General features: G+C 39.6%; 1 protein-coding gene across 1 annotated transcript in view; it reads left to right on the top strand.

Annotated features, from left to right (window-relative positions):
* Positions 1–16,635, top strand: part of mtnr1aa (melatonin receptor 1A a) — a 68,696-nt gene extending 52,061 nt beyond the window's left edge. The window contains exon 2 of the mRNA XM_022682135.2: positions 14,004–16,635. Within this exon, the coding sequence (XP_022537856.2) occupies positions 14,004–14,872 (869 nt within the window). The 3' untranslated portion in view covers positions 14,873–16,635. The remainder of the gene's footprint in view (positions 1–14,003) is intronic.
* The last annotated feature ends 3,612 nt before the right edge of the window (positions 16,636–20,247 follow it).

Below are 20,247 nucleotides of genomic sequence, written 5' to 3'. Positions count from 1 at the left end.
GCTCACTGTTATCTTACACCCCACTAACAGTCTGTTTTCACGTCTTGCGTGATTAAAATAGCAACTGATGGACGCAGTGGTCTCGGAATTTCTGGCGTATTGCCATCTTGGCAAGGGGAAACACTGGTGCGCCACTGACCACTAAAAACGACACAGACTGACCTCAACAGCCCGATGTTCATTGCTATCTTGGCAGTGAATTATCAATAGGTGCATGCCCAACATACAGTACATACTTCATCGCTTGTTACGCATAGAAGAACATGCAGATATGCAAAAACCCGTAGTCTGAAACTGAAACTACCCGCATCTGTCTTTTGTGACCTCTTGGATGAGTCGTTACTGTGCTCTTGGGGTAATTTTGGTTCTCTGGACACTCCTGGGAAGGCCCCAGAACTGATTTTAAGGCAGTGAAAATGGTGTAGATGCTATACAGTGGCTGTAAGCAGCTGCTGATCTGGGGACAGTGGTTGGATTATGCAGCTCTTTCCTCGTGGGTGTGTTTAAAACTGTAAACATGTGTAAATATGGGTTTTATCCTAGCAGTCAGTTATCTTGTATGTATACACTATCTGTGTGTGTGTGTTTGTGTGTTACACCGTGCCGAATGGACCCATGTGCTGAGGTTTCTGGAGTGCAGATAAGGCGAAGTTTAGCGATGCGGCAAGCCTCTGCTGCCGTGACCCACATGATGGACACACACTCACACACTCCCTCACTCACTCACTCACACATGCACACTCGGACCCACGTGATACACTCAGCCTCTTAGCCCCTGGCATCAAAGTACAGTTCCTCAGCTCTACACGGACGTACACACAACCACAGACGTGCACACACCCACACTCGCTCTTATACTGACCTACCTACACATCAGTTCTGTTAGCCTGCGGCCACGGAGTACAGTGTCAACACACTCCCACACACACACACACACACACACACACACGAACATGCAAACTCATGTACAAGTACAATTAATATTTAGAATCTAATTAAGATTAAAATACTGCAATTCTTCGGCTTGTTATTATTTCACTCAAGTCTTAGACAAAGTGTCACATGGTTGTAGGTTTGATACCCACGTCTGCTAAGCTCCAGAGGGCGCTGTAGTATGGCTGACTCCTGAAAAGCAGCTGGACACCATAATCCCCCCTCCACCAAACTTTACATCTGGCACCAAGAAATCCAACAAGGGCCGTTCTCCTGGTAACTATTAAGCCCAGACTCATTCAGCAAGGTCCCTAACAAGCCTCCCAGCTCCAGAGGGCGCTGTAGCATAGCTGGCTCTGTAATCTGACTCTGACTTTCTTAGCCAGGATATACAAATAGAAGAAAACTGCTGTTTTTTTTACTAGAATTAACTAACTCCTGAAAAGTAACCACACACCATAATCCCCCCTCCACCAAACTTTACACTTGGCACAAAGCATTTGGACAAGGACCGTTCTTCTGGTATCTGGTACCATCTAATCCAGTCTCATTCAGCAAGGTCCCGAACAATCCATCAGACGGCGCTGTATCATGGCTGATTCTGTGATCTGAATCTGCCTGGTTCTGTTTGTGAGCTTGAGTGACATTGCATTCTTAATCAGTTGGTTTTAATATGCTAATATACAGCTTCAACACTTCGTGAAAGGCTTTTCACAAGGTTTAGGAGTGTGTTACGAGTGTGGTATTTTTGACCAATAGGCTCATAGTCATTCATTTTGTTTCATCCCAAAGGTGTACTATCAGGTTGAGGTCAGGACAGGTTCTCCTGGCAACCATTAAATCCAGACTCATCCATCGGGTTGACGGGGACGTGAGCTTTCTAATAGTTCCAAAACCTCATTGAGAAAAGGAAAAGGACCAGAATATTTTGAATGCATTGGCTTCTGCATTCATCTTCTGCTGGACCTGTTCTAGAAAGAGTGACAAAAATCGATGCTTTGCTAACTGGGTTTCTAGAACCAGAAAACTGACCTAAACAACTGGATTCTATTCAGAGTCTATTCAGAGTTTTAAACCTTGCATCCAAGAGACTGGAAGCCTTGAACTCCTTGATTCTATTAATACTTCGAAGAATGTTCTTGAACGATCCCAGAACCACTGGGTTCATTTGCTCCATCCTCTTGCACTTTAAGCCGTCTAGAGTCTGCTGCTGACTGATGCCTGTTCAAATCTGACATGGCAACCCTTGACACTTGAGAAGCGTGACAGGAATTCTGGAGCAAAAGCCCATCAGTTGTTGCGAGGAGGTCTTGTACAGTGTCTGGGTCTGAGTGTGTGTGTCTTCTTGCATCTCCAGCGTAGACCTGTCAACTCGAGTCCCGGCAGCTTTGCTGGAAACGCACTTGACGTGACGTGTGACAGCACCTGTGGTGTTTTGTCACTGGTGCTCACTGGCAGGGGGAGCGGAGCTCGTGTGACGCCAAGTGTGACCGTGTCCACGTGATTGCGGGGCAAAGCAAGGCAAGGGTTTGAACATTGTCTGCTTTGACTTGTCCAGCATTTTTGAGCTGAATTTGTTGGGTTTCTAGGAATTTTTTTGTGGGAACCTGTTGCCTTAAATAATTTTGGGAAAAATCCTAGTCAGGGATTAACCCTAATCTTGGACTGCACAGCTTTTTAAATGGAGATTTTCCATTGATGCCTTCTATAAGGCCATCGTTGACTGTCACCAGGGCCAGAAAAAAGTGAAACAAGTGTTGATTAATAGGGATTGGTGTACACGGTACAACTAGTGAACAACAGGGCAGCAATAAATAGCAACATGCCAGAACGTAGTAAGCCAGAAGCTGGGTCGGTACACGGTAAAACAATCAGGAGTAAAGGTAAAAGGCAACAGAGTAGTCAGAGAGGAAAGCAAGGTCGGTAACTAAAGATTAACAGCATAATTATAGAGCTGGACAAGAGAGTAAACTAAGAGCAGAAAAGGGTCAAGAGAAACAAGGGAACATAGGACTATTTATAATAACACAAACAGGTGTGGGAAATGAGCAATCAGAATGTGGGCGATGCTGAACGCTGCAGAGTCAAGTGTTCAGCCAAGTCATTGTAGTACATGAGCTGAGAATGCTGGGAAATGGAGTCTTTAGTAGAACAATAGTCCTGAATGGGCAGACTGACAACGTCAGGACTGACATTGACACTCAAATTCACAATTGTACCATTATATAAGAAATATATGTAAGCCTAAAAGTAAATAGATGCTGCCAGGGACCAATGGTAAAGATGTGAGACTACACATAAAGCACACCGTAAAGATGACAATATATTTTGACTGAGTTGAGACTGAGACTGAGTTGAGAAAAGATGACTCCATCTTTTCTCAACTACTTTTTCTACAACAGCTATTTCTTTACCCTGTAAATAACTAAAACTGAAAAAACAAAGAAGTACAACAGAGTATACCCTAACAGAGTATCATCAAGTCATGATGGCTGTTACATTTTACAGTCTGTGGAGAGTCCTTTCCTTTAGAGACTGCCATAGTTAAAGTGTCAAGTATCTCTTGAACCTGAAGGAATGACAGACGTCCCCGAAACCGCCAGCGTCCGCTGAATGTCCGGGCTTTGACGGATTAAAAATAAAGAGACTGCGAGAGGGAGAAAATCCTATTATAGCTCAGAAGAATGTCCGACTGTAATTGAAACGAAATTGAAATCCACTGATCGGTGGACTTGTCATTTTTGACAATACTTTGGCCACATGTTTCCCAAATACTGAATGCGATTGGCCTAAGATCTGTTGAGAAGGCATGGGAAATGAAAGATGGAAATCTATTGGGATGCTGAAGCATTAAGAGTTCCTTTTGCTGGAACTAACCCCATACCATTATCCCCCCTCAGCCAAACTTTACACCTGGCACAGACAAGACAGTCAGACAAGAACTGATCTACAAATTGTGCCCAATTGTGTCATGGTCTCTCTCTGGTGTCATGTGACTTAATAACCCTTGGAACCCTACGGACGGATTTTGCGTCCAAAATCACACCTTGTGTTCTCAGCTTAATTACTCAGGAATCCCTTCACACATAAACATAATCCATATATGGTTAGAAAGGGCAGAACTTATTTTTTCTAATAATAGTAATCACATCCCAGTGCGGTAAAGCTAAATCTACAAGAAACCAACTGAGAAAAACACCTAAAAAAGTGAGATCTCCTTCCCCAACCAATATTATTTACCTTTAGTGCTTCAAAAACATATTTATATGGTGTTTTAAATCAATTAATATCAGTAAATGGCTCAAAAGTGTCCACAGAAAAATGTGAAACTACCTGCTTTACTCATACTAAAGCTAGGTATGGTGTGCGCACTACATTTTTACTAAGTAGTTATTTTGCACTAAACATTTTTATTTATTTAGACTAAAAAGTTTATATTTTTGTATATAGTTTTCTTTGTGTGTCCTGATTAAAATACTGAAAGGTTTTTAATATCTACATGTATCCTAGAGGTGTGATTATCAAAAAAAAAAATATAATAAATCCACCTGATGTTGTTTCTCAATGTATTTTATTAAAGTAATAATTAATAAACCCTGTTATGAACTCAATATCATCAATATTCTTATGCTTTCAACTCATAAACACTCTATTCTAACCATTTTTGGTAATTCACATCTAAGGTGTGAATATATTTAAAGTCTATACATTCAAAAATAAGTAAAAAAAAAACAGGCGCTTGGTCAAAATTTGACCAAAACATGGTCAGTTCCAGGAAAATATAACAATTCTTCTTCCTATTAATTTTTTAAAATGATTATATTTCTGAGCAGTCGTATGGCTTCTGGAGTAAAAGAGATCAGGTCATGTGACTGTCTGATATAATTACGGTGTTATAAGACCTAAAGTTACAAGGCCCAGATGTCTCATACTGGCCACTGCATGTTCAACATGGCGCCTCGTTGCAAAGAACTCTCTGTGGATGTGAGAATCTTTTGTAAGATACTGTCAACTGGTCTATTCAGTTGCTTACCAGTTCTGGGAACGCGTTCATGTGGATACCAGGAAATGCTGGTCTTGATTTGTTTTGTTTGTTGATTTTTCCAGCAGGAAGGAGGGGGTAGCATTCATTTAGGGCTGAAACCATTGGGCAGAGACTGGTTTAAAGGAATGCTGTTCCTGGGAATGCTGTTCAACATCATTTTGTAGCTCCAGGATAATGCACTGGAACATGAAGGGAGTCCAAAAACCTTGCTCTTTCCGGCCAGGTACTCTGGATCAACCCCTCCACCATCCCTCGGTGGGAGGTTAGCCATTGTTGGTGTGTGTTGGTGTGTGTTATCTGCTGGCCTTCAGCCGTCCAGCTTGGAAGCGTTGCGTGATGGGAGTGGACCAAGCTTGTGGGTGAAATTGGAAATCGACTAAAGGTGTGTGGACCAGCAGTCGTGGAGCTCTGGTACAAATTCTAACAACAGTTCCAGTGGGATGTGATGATTGATTGACGGTTCATTAAAATCTCTTTGGCATCCGCCGAGACCCAGCTTCCCTGGTCAGTGGGCAGAGCCGGCATCTAATTCCAGGCTGTGTTTGTTTGTTTTTCCGAGGCTGAGCGTCGGATTTAGAGCCGATGCGCGGAGCCTCTTTGGCTGGGAGTTGCAGCGTGTCCTCGTGGTGACCCCTCGGCTGGTGGTTTGTGGAGATAATGTGGTGCGGGGTGGTGTAAATGTACTCGGTACTGTACTGCATGGATATATTTAGCATCAAAGCTCTTCGCTATCTTGGGCGGACTTGTGCATTAATGCAGGGTATTAATAGACGTTTCTCTGTAAGCCTACACTGCTTGTGTCATCTTTCTGACAGATGTTGACTGTTGCATTATATTTATTTATTTATAGGCTTTAATAACTTATAGCAAATATATATATTTTCCTCTTTTTGCCATAATGTCAGAGAAAAGTTTTGCACATACAGCTCTGGAAAAACAAAAGTGTCTTTGATTTTACCAAGTTAAAAAAAAACAACTCTGGAATATAATCAAGAGGAAGATGGATCATCACAACCATCAAATCAAGCTGAACTGCTTGACGGTTATCCAAAAGCAGTGTGTAAGACTGGTGGAGGAGAACATGATGCCTAAAAATGATGCATTTAAATGATGCATAAAAAAACTGTCATTGAAAACCAGGGTTATTCCACCAAATATTGATTTCTGAACTATTAAAACTTTATGAATATGAACTTTGTTTTTTCTTTGCATTATTTGAGGTCTGAAAGCTCTGCATCTTCTTTGTTATTTCAGCCATTTCTCATTTTCTGCAAATAAATGCTGTAAATGACTTAATTATTTTTTGGGGGAATTTAGGACAAATGTTGTTTGTAGTTTATAGAATTAAAAACAATGTTCATTTTACTCAAACATAAACCCATAAATAGCAAAATCAAAGAAACTGACTGAGTTTTAATTTTTTACAGAGCTTAATAATATAGTATATTTCCTGGCATTGTATAAAAACAAGTGTGTGTGTGTGTGTGTGTGTGTGTGTCTCATCTCTGATTCCTACTCAGTATCTGGATGAACAGACCCACCACTAATCCACTCTCTCTGCTTCTCTTCTCTCTGGTGTATTGATGTAGTAGGAACATCTCTCCCTCTCTCTCTCTCTCTCTCTCTCTCTCTCTCTTCTCCTCTCACTATCTCTCCTTCTCCTTCCCTCTATCAGCACTTCATCCTGCTCGTGTTAGACAGTGCGTAAATCTGGTAGAGAGAGAGAGAGAGAGAGAGAGAGAGAGAGAGAGATTGATTAAGAAAGTTTGCTGGAAAGAGTGAGAGCTAAAGAAAGAGTAGGAGAAAGTGTGTGAGAGAGAGAGAGAGAGAATTAGTGAAGGAAAGACAGAATGATCAAGACAACAGAGGCAAAAAAGAGAAAAAGAAAATAAAGTAAGAAAAAAAAAGAGAGCCAGAATGGGAAAGTTAAGAAAGGAAAGAATTAAGAAAAAGAAACTAGAGTGAGCGTAGTGTAAGGTGCAGTGATGGTATAGTTACTTTGAAAAAGTAATCCGATTACTGATTACTAATTACTGATTACTGATTACTCCTTTAAAAAGTAACTTAGTTACTTTATGGATTACTTGATTTTAAAAGTAACTAAGTTACTGTACAAGTTTTTTATTGTTTTTTATTAGTTACTTTCAGCAGCTGCAGACACCACCTCCCTCCGCCTTAACATAAACATTAAAACCAGTTTTTCCAATACTCCCTTTATTGGAAAATGCATTTTTAACAGATACAACAGTGTATCTCTAGACATTTAAAGCTGAACTATTTCCTAAAAAAAATACGTTTTTTTTTATAAAAATAAAAGACAATTTCTCTTTTTTTATTAACTTAACATAAATTATTTTTTTATAAAAAAATAAAATATGGTCTTTCTTGATTTCACTTAACATAAATACAAAAAAAAAAATATTTAAAAAAATATAAAATAAAGAAAGTCTTTCTTGACCTGAAATATTTAACACTGTAAATCTGAACATTGAACCTGTTGTTTTCTGCAGGGCAGCAAGGAGTGGTTTTATAAAACAGAACCGTGTATATGGTCTAGACCAGGGATCACATATATCACATATATCACTGTGGTCCGGGTCCGGATCCAGACGTTGTCCATTGGGGACCCAAACCGATAAACTACTGAAAAGGATTTAATTCTGACAGCGTTCATTTAAAACACCAGAACTTTTCTTGTCTTTACGGTATACGCGCTCTGCGGCACAAAATCTTTAAACGCTCTCCTCGGCCAATCAGATCTGTGCAGACTGCTGCCCTGGCTAGTGAATTGGGACGCGGCCGGGAAAAAACGCCTTTATAAAGAGATAGGGAGCCCGAGAACTGGCGGAAAAACGAGAATGGGAGGCTCTAGGCATGCTATAGCTAACATGCGCTAATGCTAATTGGATATTGGTCAGTTGTAATGATTTAGCCTACAGGAGGCTGTTCAAGTGCTAATGCTAGCGTGCTTTGTCTAGCAGCTGTTCAGTCTGTTCTGTGTTCTTTTTTTTACAGCAAATTTATCCTGAGAAAAAGTAAAAGCAGCTGTAAAACTGTTTTCCACACTGTTACGGTTCAACTTTATTGACTTAATTCATGTGTCACATGCTTTCTAAACTGTACAGATCACAGATTAGAGTTAGCAAACTAGCAAAACACACTATATAGCATTATCTATCCTACATCCTCCTGTACACGGTTTGATCTATCTCCACAGCCGTGCTAATTAAGTAACTTAAAAAACCTGTTACCAAGAGACCATACACTGTATGGGAGCATTAGCATTGTAGGTATGCTAACGCTAATGCTAATTGGACACAGCCCGATGAAGTTACAGTAGGTGAGGGTTGAGGGGGTTTGAAGTGTTAAGTAAATGTCATGGGGTAATCTGGTGCCTAGGAAGCCCATACAGTGCACAGCAGGCTCTAGGCTATGCTAATGCTAGTGTGTCTCGCTAACGCTAATGCTAATTGGACACACTCTGTGGTCAGGCTAGTCTGGAGGTGGGTTTCTCTGTTTTTTTTTCAGAAAAAGAGGTGATCGGTAACTCATTAAAAGTGCTGAGGCACCCGCTGGTGGAAGTAATTATCCACCTTACACTGTTTAACACACTCCCACACACTCTCTGTATTCACACACACACACACTCCACAACCTTTCGTTAGCCTGGAGACTAAGCGCCTGCTATCGTGCTAGCATGCCTGAGGAAAGAACATTTCATATGAAGACTCTGGGAGTCAAATCTGTCTTAAAAATCATAGAGAGTGTGTGTGTGTTTGGGAGTGTGAGTATGTGTGTGTGTGTGTGTGTGTGTGTGTGTGTGTGTGTTGGAGAGTGTGGGTATGTGTGTCAAAGCCATGTCTCGCCGTAAGCCGGCTGAGACGGTTTGATTGACAGGCTAATCGCCGCGTAACTCCGACTCATATAGCCTGCGGCCGTGCGCTCCTCCGGCCCTGACTGTGTGACTTTTTGAAGGACAAGTTTCTCTCTCTCTTTCTTTCTCTCTCTCTCTCTTTCCCCCTTTTTCCTCCTCTTCTCTCCTCCGGCAACCAAACAAACTCGTCCACCAAATGCTGGATTACGAGGAAGGTTCTGTCTGGAAAGATGGTTCTACACCCTTTACTAATCGTCGACTAATCTGACGATTATTTTTTCGATTAGTCAACGATTATTTCTGCCATGTTCTCCATCTGAATGTTCTTTAAACGTGGAAAGTACTGATATTTAGTGAGTAAATATATAATCTGTTGGGGTTGGGCTCTTTCGGAGACACAGACTAAGTTGAACTATTGTCGATTAAATCGACTAATCGTTGCAGCCCTAGTCAGTAGCCCTATCTGGGTGGGCTTAGTTATTTTACTCTTCTATAAAATTCTTGGATCCAGACTGCAATTGAAAAAACAGGAGGACCAGTGAGTTTATTTTTCCTCCATTTCCACTCGCTGTTGTGTTTTACATGGATCTCCGTGGAAACACGCTGCACCCACAGTGTAATTAAAAAAAAAAGAGGAGAGAGTGCTCAGTTTTAGCGCAGAAAAAAGGCAAATGAGTCTAAAAGTTGCCGTAATTAAGGAGTCTAATATTAAGAGACATCATGAAATGAAACATCAATTTGAAAAATCTTAGTTTACACAACACTTTCAAAGATAGTGTTCCAAAGCCAGTGGAAACAATGTTGATTTTGAATATTTTTAATGTACTGCCCTTTAAAGCTTGGCTTTAGGCTTAATCTCTTGCTTGGATCTTGGACTACACCAGCAAGCGCACCAACAACTGCAAGCGTGCAAAATCCAGCTAATAAATCTGTTGTGCTTTGTGAGATAAACGACCTCCCCCTGCGGCGGCACTTCACAAACGGAGCGCTCGAGGCTATTTGCGGCCAGTTATGTCCTTTTTTTTCTTATGCAGCATTAAGTGAAGTTGCGCTGTGTGGGTGGTAGACCTTTGTGTCTTATTTGAAAGGGTTTTTGTTTCTTTGGACGTATTTCAGAAGCGGCTCAAACGCTACGTTGGAACGTTCTGCACAAAAGACGGATAGACGGAAAGCGCAATAAAACCTTCCCTCTGTCTCTGCGCGACAGTAGCAGGTGCCGCTAATCCTCCTCCAGTGACATAAAGCAAACGACTGGTAATTAATAGCAGGCAAGGTTATTCCTTTGAAAGAATGTTTGGAATGTGCGGTCGGGAGGAATAAGCGAGGACTATGTCTCTATGTCTCTGTCTCTGTCAGTGCGTATGTATGTGTGCGTACGTGCCACCAGTGCGCTCGAGGGTCCGTTTGACTGACAGCTTTGTTGTGAGCTAATTGAAGAGACAGGCTGTCGCTGCTGGAGAATTAGCCTTAGCTTGTCCCCCCTACGTTCTGCTAATGTCTCTGACAGGTTGTGCCAATGTTGAGGGAATGTTGTGAGCTGCTAAACCACAACGATGGGATTAGAAACACTAGAATCTGTTCAGTTGTCAAAGTTTCCAATGTTTCCATTGACAGATGATTTTCAGTGCATTCAACATTAAAAAGTGAACGCACAATATCTGAAATAAAAGCTGTTGAAGGCGTCCTGATCTGGCGCACTAGCCTAGCGGCGAACCGTGACTGTTAGACCTCAGCCTCCAGTTCAGCTCATTGACGTCTTCGAAAATGTGTCAGAGAAAAGAAATAAAACCCATTAGTATAAGAATGCTAACCTTTGTTGGCCGTACTATAGGGATTCTAATACTATGTTAGCATGACAGCCTTAAAAAATTAACTTCAATTGGACCTAAACTTATGTCTCCTTGACTGCGATTGGTTTTAATCACTGTTAATCGGTTGTTCTGCAACGTCCCCTGACCAGAGGTGGAAAGTAATGAACTACATTTACTCAAATTACTGTAATTGAGTAGATTTCATGAGTAATTTGTAATTTTTTAAGTAGTTTTTAAAATATGTAATTTTACTTTTACTTCACTAAATTGGAAAACTCCCTGTTACTGAGTAAAAAATTAAATGCTGGGGAAAAAAAAAAAAAATTGTCTGAATAAAAATGATGGGACTGCAACTGACCCTAATAGACTCATCATTTGTTCTAAGCCTCATTAAAATTCTAGAAATATAAGCTTACTGTAAATAAATGAAAAAGCGCTTTACTCACTCAAATATACAGTTTTCGGGAGAGAAATCTGTGTAGATTAACTTTCAGTGTTTGTATTTTTTAAGAATTACAGTTTTGTTTACATAGCTTAGCTTTACAGCTTTCTTGCTGCTGGATTAGACAGAAAACATGGCGACACCCCTGTTCCTTGCTAGTGTCGCGCAATGCGTAGGGCTCTCGACAGATTGCCACTGAAGTTGGGCTGTGTTCCAATTTGTGAGAAATGACGAGGAGTGCCCTGATCAAGCCACAAACCTTTGTATAATGCAAATTAAGTGATTGGTGAAAAGTGTTTTTTTTTGTGTGTGTTTGTGTAAAGAGAACTTTCGGTAACACTTTCTATGAATGTCATCTTTATTAGACTCTATAACTACATTCATAATATATTATAATGCATTCATAAGGCATTATAAACATGGCTATAAATATTTGTAAAAATGCATAACCCACTATAGCCATGTTTATTAAGCATTATGACTTGTGATAATAATACATTATAAGCTATGCTTAGGATATACACCTTAAAAATCTAGTCCTGTTATAATACATTATAACTGACTATAATTAATACTATATTCAAGACAAGTGTAATTCATGAGTGGTTAAAAATATATTTATAGGATTACTGAGGGTGTGTTTATAAGTTGGAAGCTTTTTTAGTCATGATACAAGTCCACAAGCTGGGACTGAGTTTCTTGGTACTGACTTATAACATGTTATAAACACAGCTATTATTAATGCATTATAATCACATTTCATGATGCATAATAAACATGGCTATGATGAATTATAGAAAGTTTTATAAATATGTATAGCCATGTTTATAATGCCTTATGAATGCATTATAATGTGTTATAAATATGTTCATAGAGTGTTATAGAGATGATATTCATAGAAAGTGTTACCCTTTCGGTAACACTTTCTATGAATGTCATCTTTATTAGACTCTATAACTACATTCATAATATATTATAATGCATTCATAAGGCATTATAAACATGGCTATAAATATTTGTAAAAATGCATAACCCACTATAGCCATGTTTATTAAGCATTATGACTTGTGATAATAATACATTATAAGCTATGCTTATATACATGTTAAAATAGAATTTATCTACTGTTAAAAATCTAGTCCTACAATGAAAGTCTGTCACTTTACTTAGAGCGCATGCACAAAGACCTGTTATAATACATTATAACTGACTATAACTAATATTATATTCAAGACAAGTATAATTCATGAGTGGTTAAAAATATATTTATAGGATTACTGAGGGTGTGTTTATAAGTTGGAAGCTTTTTTAGTCATGATACAAGTCCACAAGCTGGGACTGAGTTTCTTGGTATTGACGTATAACATGTTATAAACACAGCTATTATTAATGCATTATAATCACAGTTCATGATGCATAATAAACATCGCTATGATGAATTATAGAAAGTTTTATAAATATGTATAGCCATGTTTATAATGCCTTATGAATGCATTATAATGTGTTATAAATATGTTTATAGAGTGTTATAGAGATGATATTCATAGAAAGTGTTTCAGAACTTTGTAAAGTCATAAAAACTGTCGTCAGAGTAAGAGGCACAACGCCAGCGCCTCTCCGGTGATCGAAGTTCAATTCCGTGCACTCGCGTGTTAAAGCCCCCTGTGGCAATTAGAAATGTGCATTCATTAGAAGCGCTCCATTCTTCCTCTAATGCGCCCGGCAGCTATACGCCATGCCTGACTTCTCACACGTGCCTGCTCACTTTTACAGACGTGCACAGCTTGCACACATGAATGCGAATGCATGCGAAAAGATACAAGACATGAACAAGAGCTTTGTTTACTGGGTCAAAAGCTGAAACACACAAATAAATGAATACATAAAAAACACACACACACATAAATATTAACAGGGCCTTTACGGGACTCTTATCTTGCTTTTTGTCAGTACATGTGTAAGGTGTGGAACATGGGTTGCATATATATATATATATATATATATATATATATGTCTGCAAGCACGCCACAAACAGAGTTGCCTGAGGTATGCAAAAGCAAAGGCCTGCCACTTCTGGGCTTTACAAGAACTGTCCCTTTGGTCTTCCATTTCCTTACTATGTTCCTCACAGTGGAAACTGACAGGTTAAATCTCTGAGACAACTTTTTGTATCCTTCCCCTGAACAACTATGTTGAACAATCTTTGTTTTTAGATCATTTGAGAGTTGTTTTGATGAGCCTATGATGCCACTCTTCAGAGGAGATTCAAATAGGAGAACAACTTGCAATTGGCCACTTTAAATACCTTTTCTCATGATTGGATACACCTGGCTATGAAGTTCAAAGCTTAATGAGGTTAACAAACCAATTTTGTGCTTCAGTAAGTCAGTAAAATGTAGTTAGGAGTATTCAAATCAATAAAATGATAAGGGTGTCCATACTTTTGCACCGGTCAAGTTTTGGTTTAATGCATATTGCACATTTCTGTTAGTACAATAAACCGCATTTCAGTCCTGAAATATTACTGTGTCCATCAGTTATTAGATATATCAAACTCAAATGGCTGCTGCAAACCCCCAAATATTTACAACTAAAAATGATTAAGATTATATATATCCCATAGGAATGATGCCTCCAGGACCTTCTACTAGGACTTGGTTTCTGAACTTGTTACATTGTACCGGCTCCTCTGTGATCATGGCTGGTAAACCCACTGTTTTAGTTCAAGTTCAGAACTATGATTGGCATGTAGGAGGAGCCTGTTAAATTGTGGGAACTTCATAAGTTTGTATTGCTTTTGTCCAAAGTCCAAAACCACTTCTGAGAAGAGCTGGTTTAGACGAGTGGTTCCTGGAGGACTGATGTCCTGTGACTGACGTTTTCTCCTCTCTTTCTCAGGCAACATCTTCGTCGTGAGCCTGGCCGTGGCCGACCTGGTGGTGGCGCTCTACCCCTACCCTCTGGTGCTGACGGCAATCTTCCACCGGGGGTGGAACCTGGGCTCGACCCACTGCCAGATCAGTGGCTTCCTGATGGGCGTCAGCGTGGTGGGCTCCATCTTCAACATCACGGGCATCGCCGTCAACCGCTACTGCTACATCTGTCACAGCCTCAAGTACGACAAGCTGTTCAGCGACAAGAACTCTGCGTGCTACGTGGTGCTGATCTGGGTACTGACCGTGCTGGCCATCATACCCAACCTGTTCGTAGGCTCGCTGCAGTACGACGCCCGCGTGTACTCGTGTACCTTCGAGCAGTCGGCCAGCTCAGCCTACACCATCGCCGTGGTCTTCTTCCACTTCATCCTGCCCATCATGGTGGTCACCTACTGCTACCTGCGGATCTGGGTGCTCGTCATTCAGGTGAGGCGGCGGGTGAAGCCCGACAACCGGCCCAAGCTGACGCCGCACGACGTCCGCAACTTCGTCACCATGTTCGTGGTGTTCGTGCTCTTCGCCGTGTGCTGGGCGCCGCTCAACTTCATCGGCCTGGCGGTGGCGGTGGCGCCCGAGCGATTGGCGCCGCTCATCCCTGAGTGGCTGTTTGTGGCCAGCTACTTCATGGCGTACTTCAACAGCTGCCTCAACGCCATCGTCTATGGCGTGCTCAACCAGAACTTCCGCCGCGAGTACAAGCATATCGTGGTGTCCGTGTGCACGGCCCGCATCTTCTTCCCCGAGAGCTCCAACGAGGCGCAAGAGAGGCTCAAAAGCAAGCCGTCTCCGCTAATGACCAACAACAACCAGGTCAAGGTGGACTCGGTGTGAAACACGTTAGGCTGGCTTTACGGTGTGCTAAAGCTTTCGCGCAACGAGCGCTATGAAATGAAGTTGCCGTGCAACCTGTGGTCAAGATAAGCAATTCCACGACACAAAAGTAGTGGAATATTGATGGTACCACTTTAAAATAAGACTACCTTTATAAAGGGTTTATAAATGGTTTACAATTATTTTAATAATGGTCACTAATTATAAATTGTAAAATGTGTTAAAAATCATTAATAATCAGTTATAACACATACGTAGAAAGTGCAACAATGACCAAATAGTTTGCCAAATGAAAGTGAACCCACAGCAATCTACATTGTTGCCCTTTCTACGTATGTGTTATAACTTTGTTTTTGATTATACTTTCAGTTAACAGCTGTGCTGAACTCATCATGATATTTGCATAATGTTCTAATCCACATTATTGCAAAAACTACTAACTCAACTAAGTCAAGAAAAATGACTTTAAGAAATGAAAAAAAAAGTATCCTCAACTGCAGTCGCAAAGACCATCGAATACGTAAAAGTGGTGAAACTGGCACTCATCAGGACCAGCCCAGGAAAGGAAGGCAGAGAGTTTTCAAATTTGACCAAGAGGAAATCTTTGCGAACTACAGAACCAGTTTAAATTTGGATACAGCCTCAATTCAGAGTTTGTTCATTATTTTAAAATGTTCTGCTTCGTAGATTAATACTAAATATATCCCACCTATGAAAAAAAAACAACATATAAAATTATTTATTTATTTGTTAAAAAACAAAACAGAATATATTTTAGATTTTAGATTCCTCAAAGTAGCACCTCTTGCCTTATAAGGTAGAGTCACCTGGAAGGTTCAGCTTTCAGTTAACAGCTGTGCTGAACTCATCAAGAGTTAATTACTTGAATTTATTGTCTGTTAATGTTAATGTTTAAGAGCATCAGTTAAAGTAAAGTAGTGCAGAGGTAGAGTTAGTTGGTATACAGTGAATAGTGAATATTTGAGTAATGTTCTAATCCAGATTATGGCAAGAACCTCTCAACTAAGTATACTCAAGCGCAGTCGCAAAGACCATAAAATATGAAATGGTGAAACTGGCACTCATCAGGACTAGCCCAGAAAAGGAAGGCCGAGTGTTTTCTCTGTTGCGCAGAATACGTTCTTTAGAGTTACGAGCCTCGATTCCTTATGGGTTTCTTCATAATCTAGATGACTTCAGTATTAATCTTTTGTCTGATCGTGACGTGGCACTCTCTGGGATTTGATTGGCTGATATGATGATTGGATGATTTAAAGTTTCGTAAGCAAGTTGCGTAAGAAGCTTCACCGCGGAAAGCCAGCCTTTAAGAGCGCGGGCGAACTTGAATTTCCACGGAAGGTGCTGTGACTGAACAAAACTGTGTTAACGAACAAAAATACCACTGTATCACTACTGTGGTGAACTTTTCACGATCAACGAGCGTCGTACCAAATACGTGCAACGGACACGCGAACGCAGAGCGACTTCCTGTCCTGAAGCTGTGGATTCTTGCCTCTATACAATCAAACGTGCACAGGGGAACAACGTAGCTTTGTTTCTTTGATATGATGCACTTTCGTGTGTTCTTCTTCTTTTTATTTTTTTTTGGGGTTGTTGTTTGTTCTGAAGTACTTTGAAAAAAAAAAAGTATGTTTTTTTTCTATGTTTACAGTGAGACGAAAAAAACAAGAACACAAGACTACAATTCTATACGTATTTATTTTCTATGAATTTATGACTATATATATATATATATATATATATATATATATATATATAAATGAACAGATCAAAACGTACAGAGTATATGACTACATATACTGTACATAACTATATATATATATATATATATATATATATATATATATATATATATAAACTTTTTTCCTCTTTATTTCACGGTTCTACGATGGACAAAGAGGACTTTTATCGATACAATGCCATGAATGAATGCCAGCAGATTTTTACAGCGTCTGTTTACAGACGCTACCAAATGGTTGACCATTAAAATGAAAGAAAACTGCTAAAGAAACAAACAAAAAAAAAAACGTTAACCAAAAAAAAACAAAAAAAAAAAAAAACAAGAGTTTGCTATGTGAATTTTACTGTTTTCAAAAATGACCTCAATCTGATGAGCACTGTTAACTTTCGCCTCGTCAAGAAAGCAATACGCCTGGAGCTGCTGAATCCCTCGACCACCCCCCCCCCCTCCCCCCTCCCCCCGTAAGAGTCTTCTTCTCAGCACAATATCTGTACCCGTTTTCTTTTTTTTTATATATAATTTTTTTTTTTTACTTTTTCTTCTCTGTCTCTGGTTCCCTCTTCTCTCTTTTTTTTAACAGCGGTTCTTTTGCTCTCTGTCTCTTTTTCCTTTCTTTCTTTTTTCTTCCCCGTCCGTCTCCGTTTCTCAGCCTTTTGTATGCATGGATCTAACGATGAATCCATATGCAAATGGGAGTATAAATAATAAAACATCTTTGAGGATCAGAGAGAGAGTGCCCGTTGATTTACTGGGACAGTGTTTCCGTCTGTTTCTGAGTGTGTAAGAGTTTGTTTCTTCACTTTTTTCCTACCGACTGAGTTCCGTCTGCAAAAGTGTGACACCATATCTGGCATTGAAGTGATTAAACATGCAAAATTAACAGTGGAAACAATGGGAAAAGAAAATAACAGGTCTTAAATCACAGCATTCATGCATCCTGGCATGCTTTCCTCCACCAGTCTTACACACTGCTTTTGAGCTACCTTCGATTCAAGCAGCTTGTGACCATAACTATATACCTTTTGGCCCTCAAACTGCTTTAATTTTAGAAAAAAAGGTGTTGTTTAAATGTAAACTTGATCTAATCTTGATTTTGCCATATTTAGACATATTTAGATTTAGGCAACTCATCAACAGTTGGTGGTTTCCAATGAATAGCTCTATTTAAGTATCGTTCTAATCCAGATTATTGCAAGAACTACTCAACTAAGTCAAGAAAAATGACTTTAAGGAATGAAAAGAGTATCATCAAGTGCAGTCGCAAAGACCACCAAAACATTATGATGAAACTGGCACTCATCAGGATCTCTCCAGGAAAGGAAGACCAAGAGTTACCTCTGTTGCATAGCATCATTTTAACAGTGGTATCGAAGTGATTAAACTTGCAAAATGAACAGTGGCAACACTGGGAAAAAATAACATCTATAATTACAGCATTCATGTGTCTTGGCATGTTTTCCTCCACCAGTCTTACACACTGCTTTTGAGCGACCTTCGATTCAAGCAGTTCAGCTTTGTTTGATGGTTTGTGACCATGACTTTATTCTTTTTGATGCTTAAACTGATTTAATTTTAGTAAAGAAGGTATTTGTTGAATGTAAACCTATTTTGATTGTGCCATCTTTAGACTTTTTATTTTTGAAATGCTCCACTTTCAGTTAACAGCTGTGCTGAACTCATCACGATATTTGCGTAACGTTCTAATCAACATTATTGCAAATACTACTCAACTAAGTCAAGAAAAATGACTTTAAGAAATGAAAAGAGTATCCTCAAGTGCAGTCGCAAAGACCACTAAAAACATTAAGATGAAACTGGCACTCATCAGGATCTCTCCAGGAAAGGAAGACCAAGAGTTACCTCTGTTGCACAGGATCATTTTAACAGTGGTATCTGCCTCAGAAACTGCAAAAGTGTGACACCAGAACTGACAAATGGCAAATCTAAAACAAAATAACAGGTTTAAAATCACAGCATTCATGCGTATCGGCATGTTTTCCTCCACCAGTCTTACACACTGCTTTTGAGTGATCTTCAATTTACTATTCATTAACTCATTTATAAGATTCAGACGGAAATCATATTTTTTCAAGCTTAATCCCTTTTTTTTTTTACTATTTATTAGTAAATATTTTCTCTCTTTTTTTTGTTTATTCCATTTCGGTCTGCTGGTGGCAAACCTTAAAGAGTATACAGCAGGATTATCCAGCAGACTTCTTCTGAGGGAGGGATCTATACCTACTTTCTGTGTCAAGGCAGCAGGTGAGAGAGATGTAAGTACTTTGAAATAATTAGCTTGTTGCTGTTTTGCCATTTAACACAAAAACACTTCACGACACACTTGGTGTAGCCAGCAAACAGCTTATTTGCATAAAGGGGTCTAGAACAGAGCTGGTTATACCTTTCTATCTTTATTTAAGAGTGATTTCTGTTTAAAGAACTTCATGAACATGTTTTGTAGAGCCCATAGACCTATTCTAACTTGCGTGAAAGGGAAATTAATAGATTAATATTATGTATTTTGTAATAAGATTACACTAATACAGAATGGATTGATACACAGGGATACACAAACAACAAAAGGCACTTTATTGATCCAAATATTGATTCAAAAATGAATTATAAAAGCTTATCTTCTGTTTTTGTCTCTGATTTTCTTGTTTTTCTTTATTTTCTTTTGCTTTTTTTTTTAAACAAACGTCCTCCTTCTTCCTGCCAAGTGTCCAGTGGACAGCGGTGATGATTCTTGGCAGCAGGCCGGCGTCCTCTTCCTTTCTCTTCCTATCTCTTCCTTTCTTTTTCAGCTCTGTTTCAGTTTGGAGGAGTGACAGTACGTCGGCCAAGGCACTCTAGTAAATAAAGTGGCCTCAGCTGAAAGGATACTTAATCAGGACGGTGTTAAAACTGGCTAACAGAGTGCGGAAGTTAGTTAGCATGACGTACAGTCGCAGGAACACTGTTAGGCCTGGTTCACACCAGATTTCAAAATCTGAGCACATCTTATAAAGTTCTCACGAAGTTCTTTGCGCAAAACTCACTCTCACAGCAAGAGATCTCCCTTTCAGGATCAGCCGTTTAAGGGCTCTGTCACTTTTTTTTACGCAAATACACTGTACTTTTGTTAGTATTAGTACTAAATGGCAAAACACAAAAAATCCCTACATCTCCCTCATTTGCTGACTTGCCTAATACCCAGCTTTCCCCATCAGCCCATCTATGAGTGTTTAGGTGTATGCAAAAAAAAAACAAAAAAATCACACATTAACCTTGTTAAAGGACACTTTTTTCATAGACATTTTTGATATTGATAGTTCCATCTATTGTACCATTGAAGTTGATTGGAATAACCAGACTCCAACCCTGTCTTACACCTTGTGCATAGCATGTTGCGATGCTCATTGCTATCTTACGCTGTGGTGGTCTCAAAATATGGTGTGATCAGATACATTTCTGGGGTATTGCTACCTCGGCAACGGAAAACAGAGGTGCACCACTGACTAAAAACAACCGAGACAACAGTTAACAGTCAGATGTTCGTTGCTAGCCTTTAATATAGACCTAAAAATGATTAAGTCCACAAAAAAAAAAACATTTAGCCCATGCGAAATTGTGG

This window comes from Astyanax mexicanus, chromosome 25, assembly GCF_023375975.1.
Source record: "Astyanax mexicanus isolate ESR-SI-001 chromosome 25, AstMex3_surface, whole genome shotgun sequence".
Classification (NCBI taxonomy): Eukaryota; Metazoa; Chordata; class Actinopteri; order Characiformes; family Acestrorhamphidae; genus Astyanax; species Astyanax mexicanus.
Note: the sequence above shows the minus strand (reverse complement) of the source record. Positions and strands in the feature narration are given on the sequence as shown.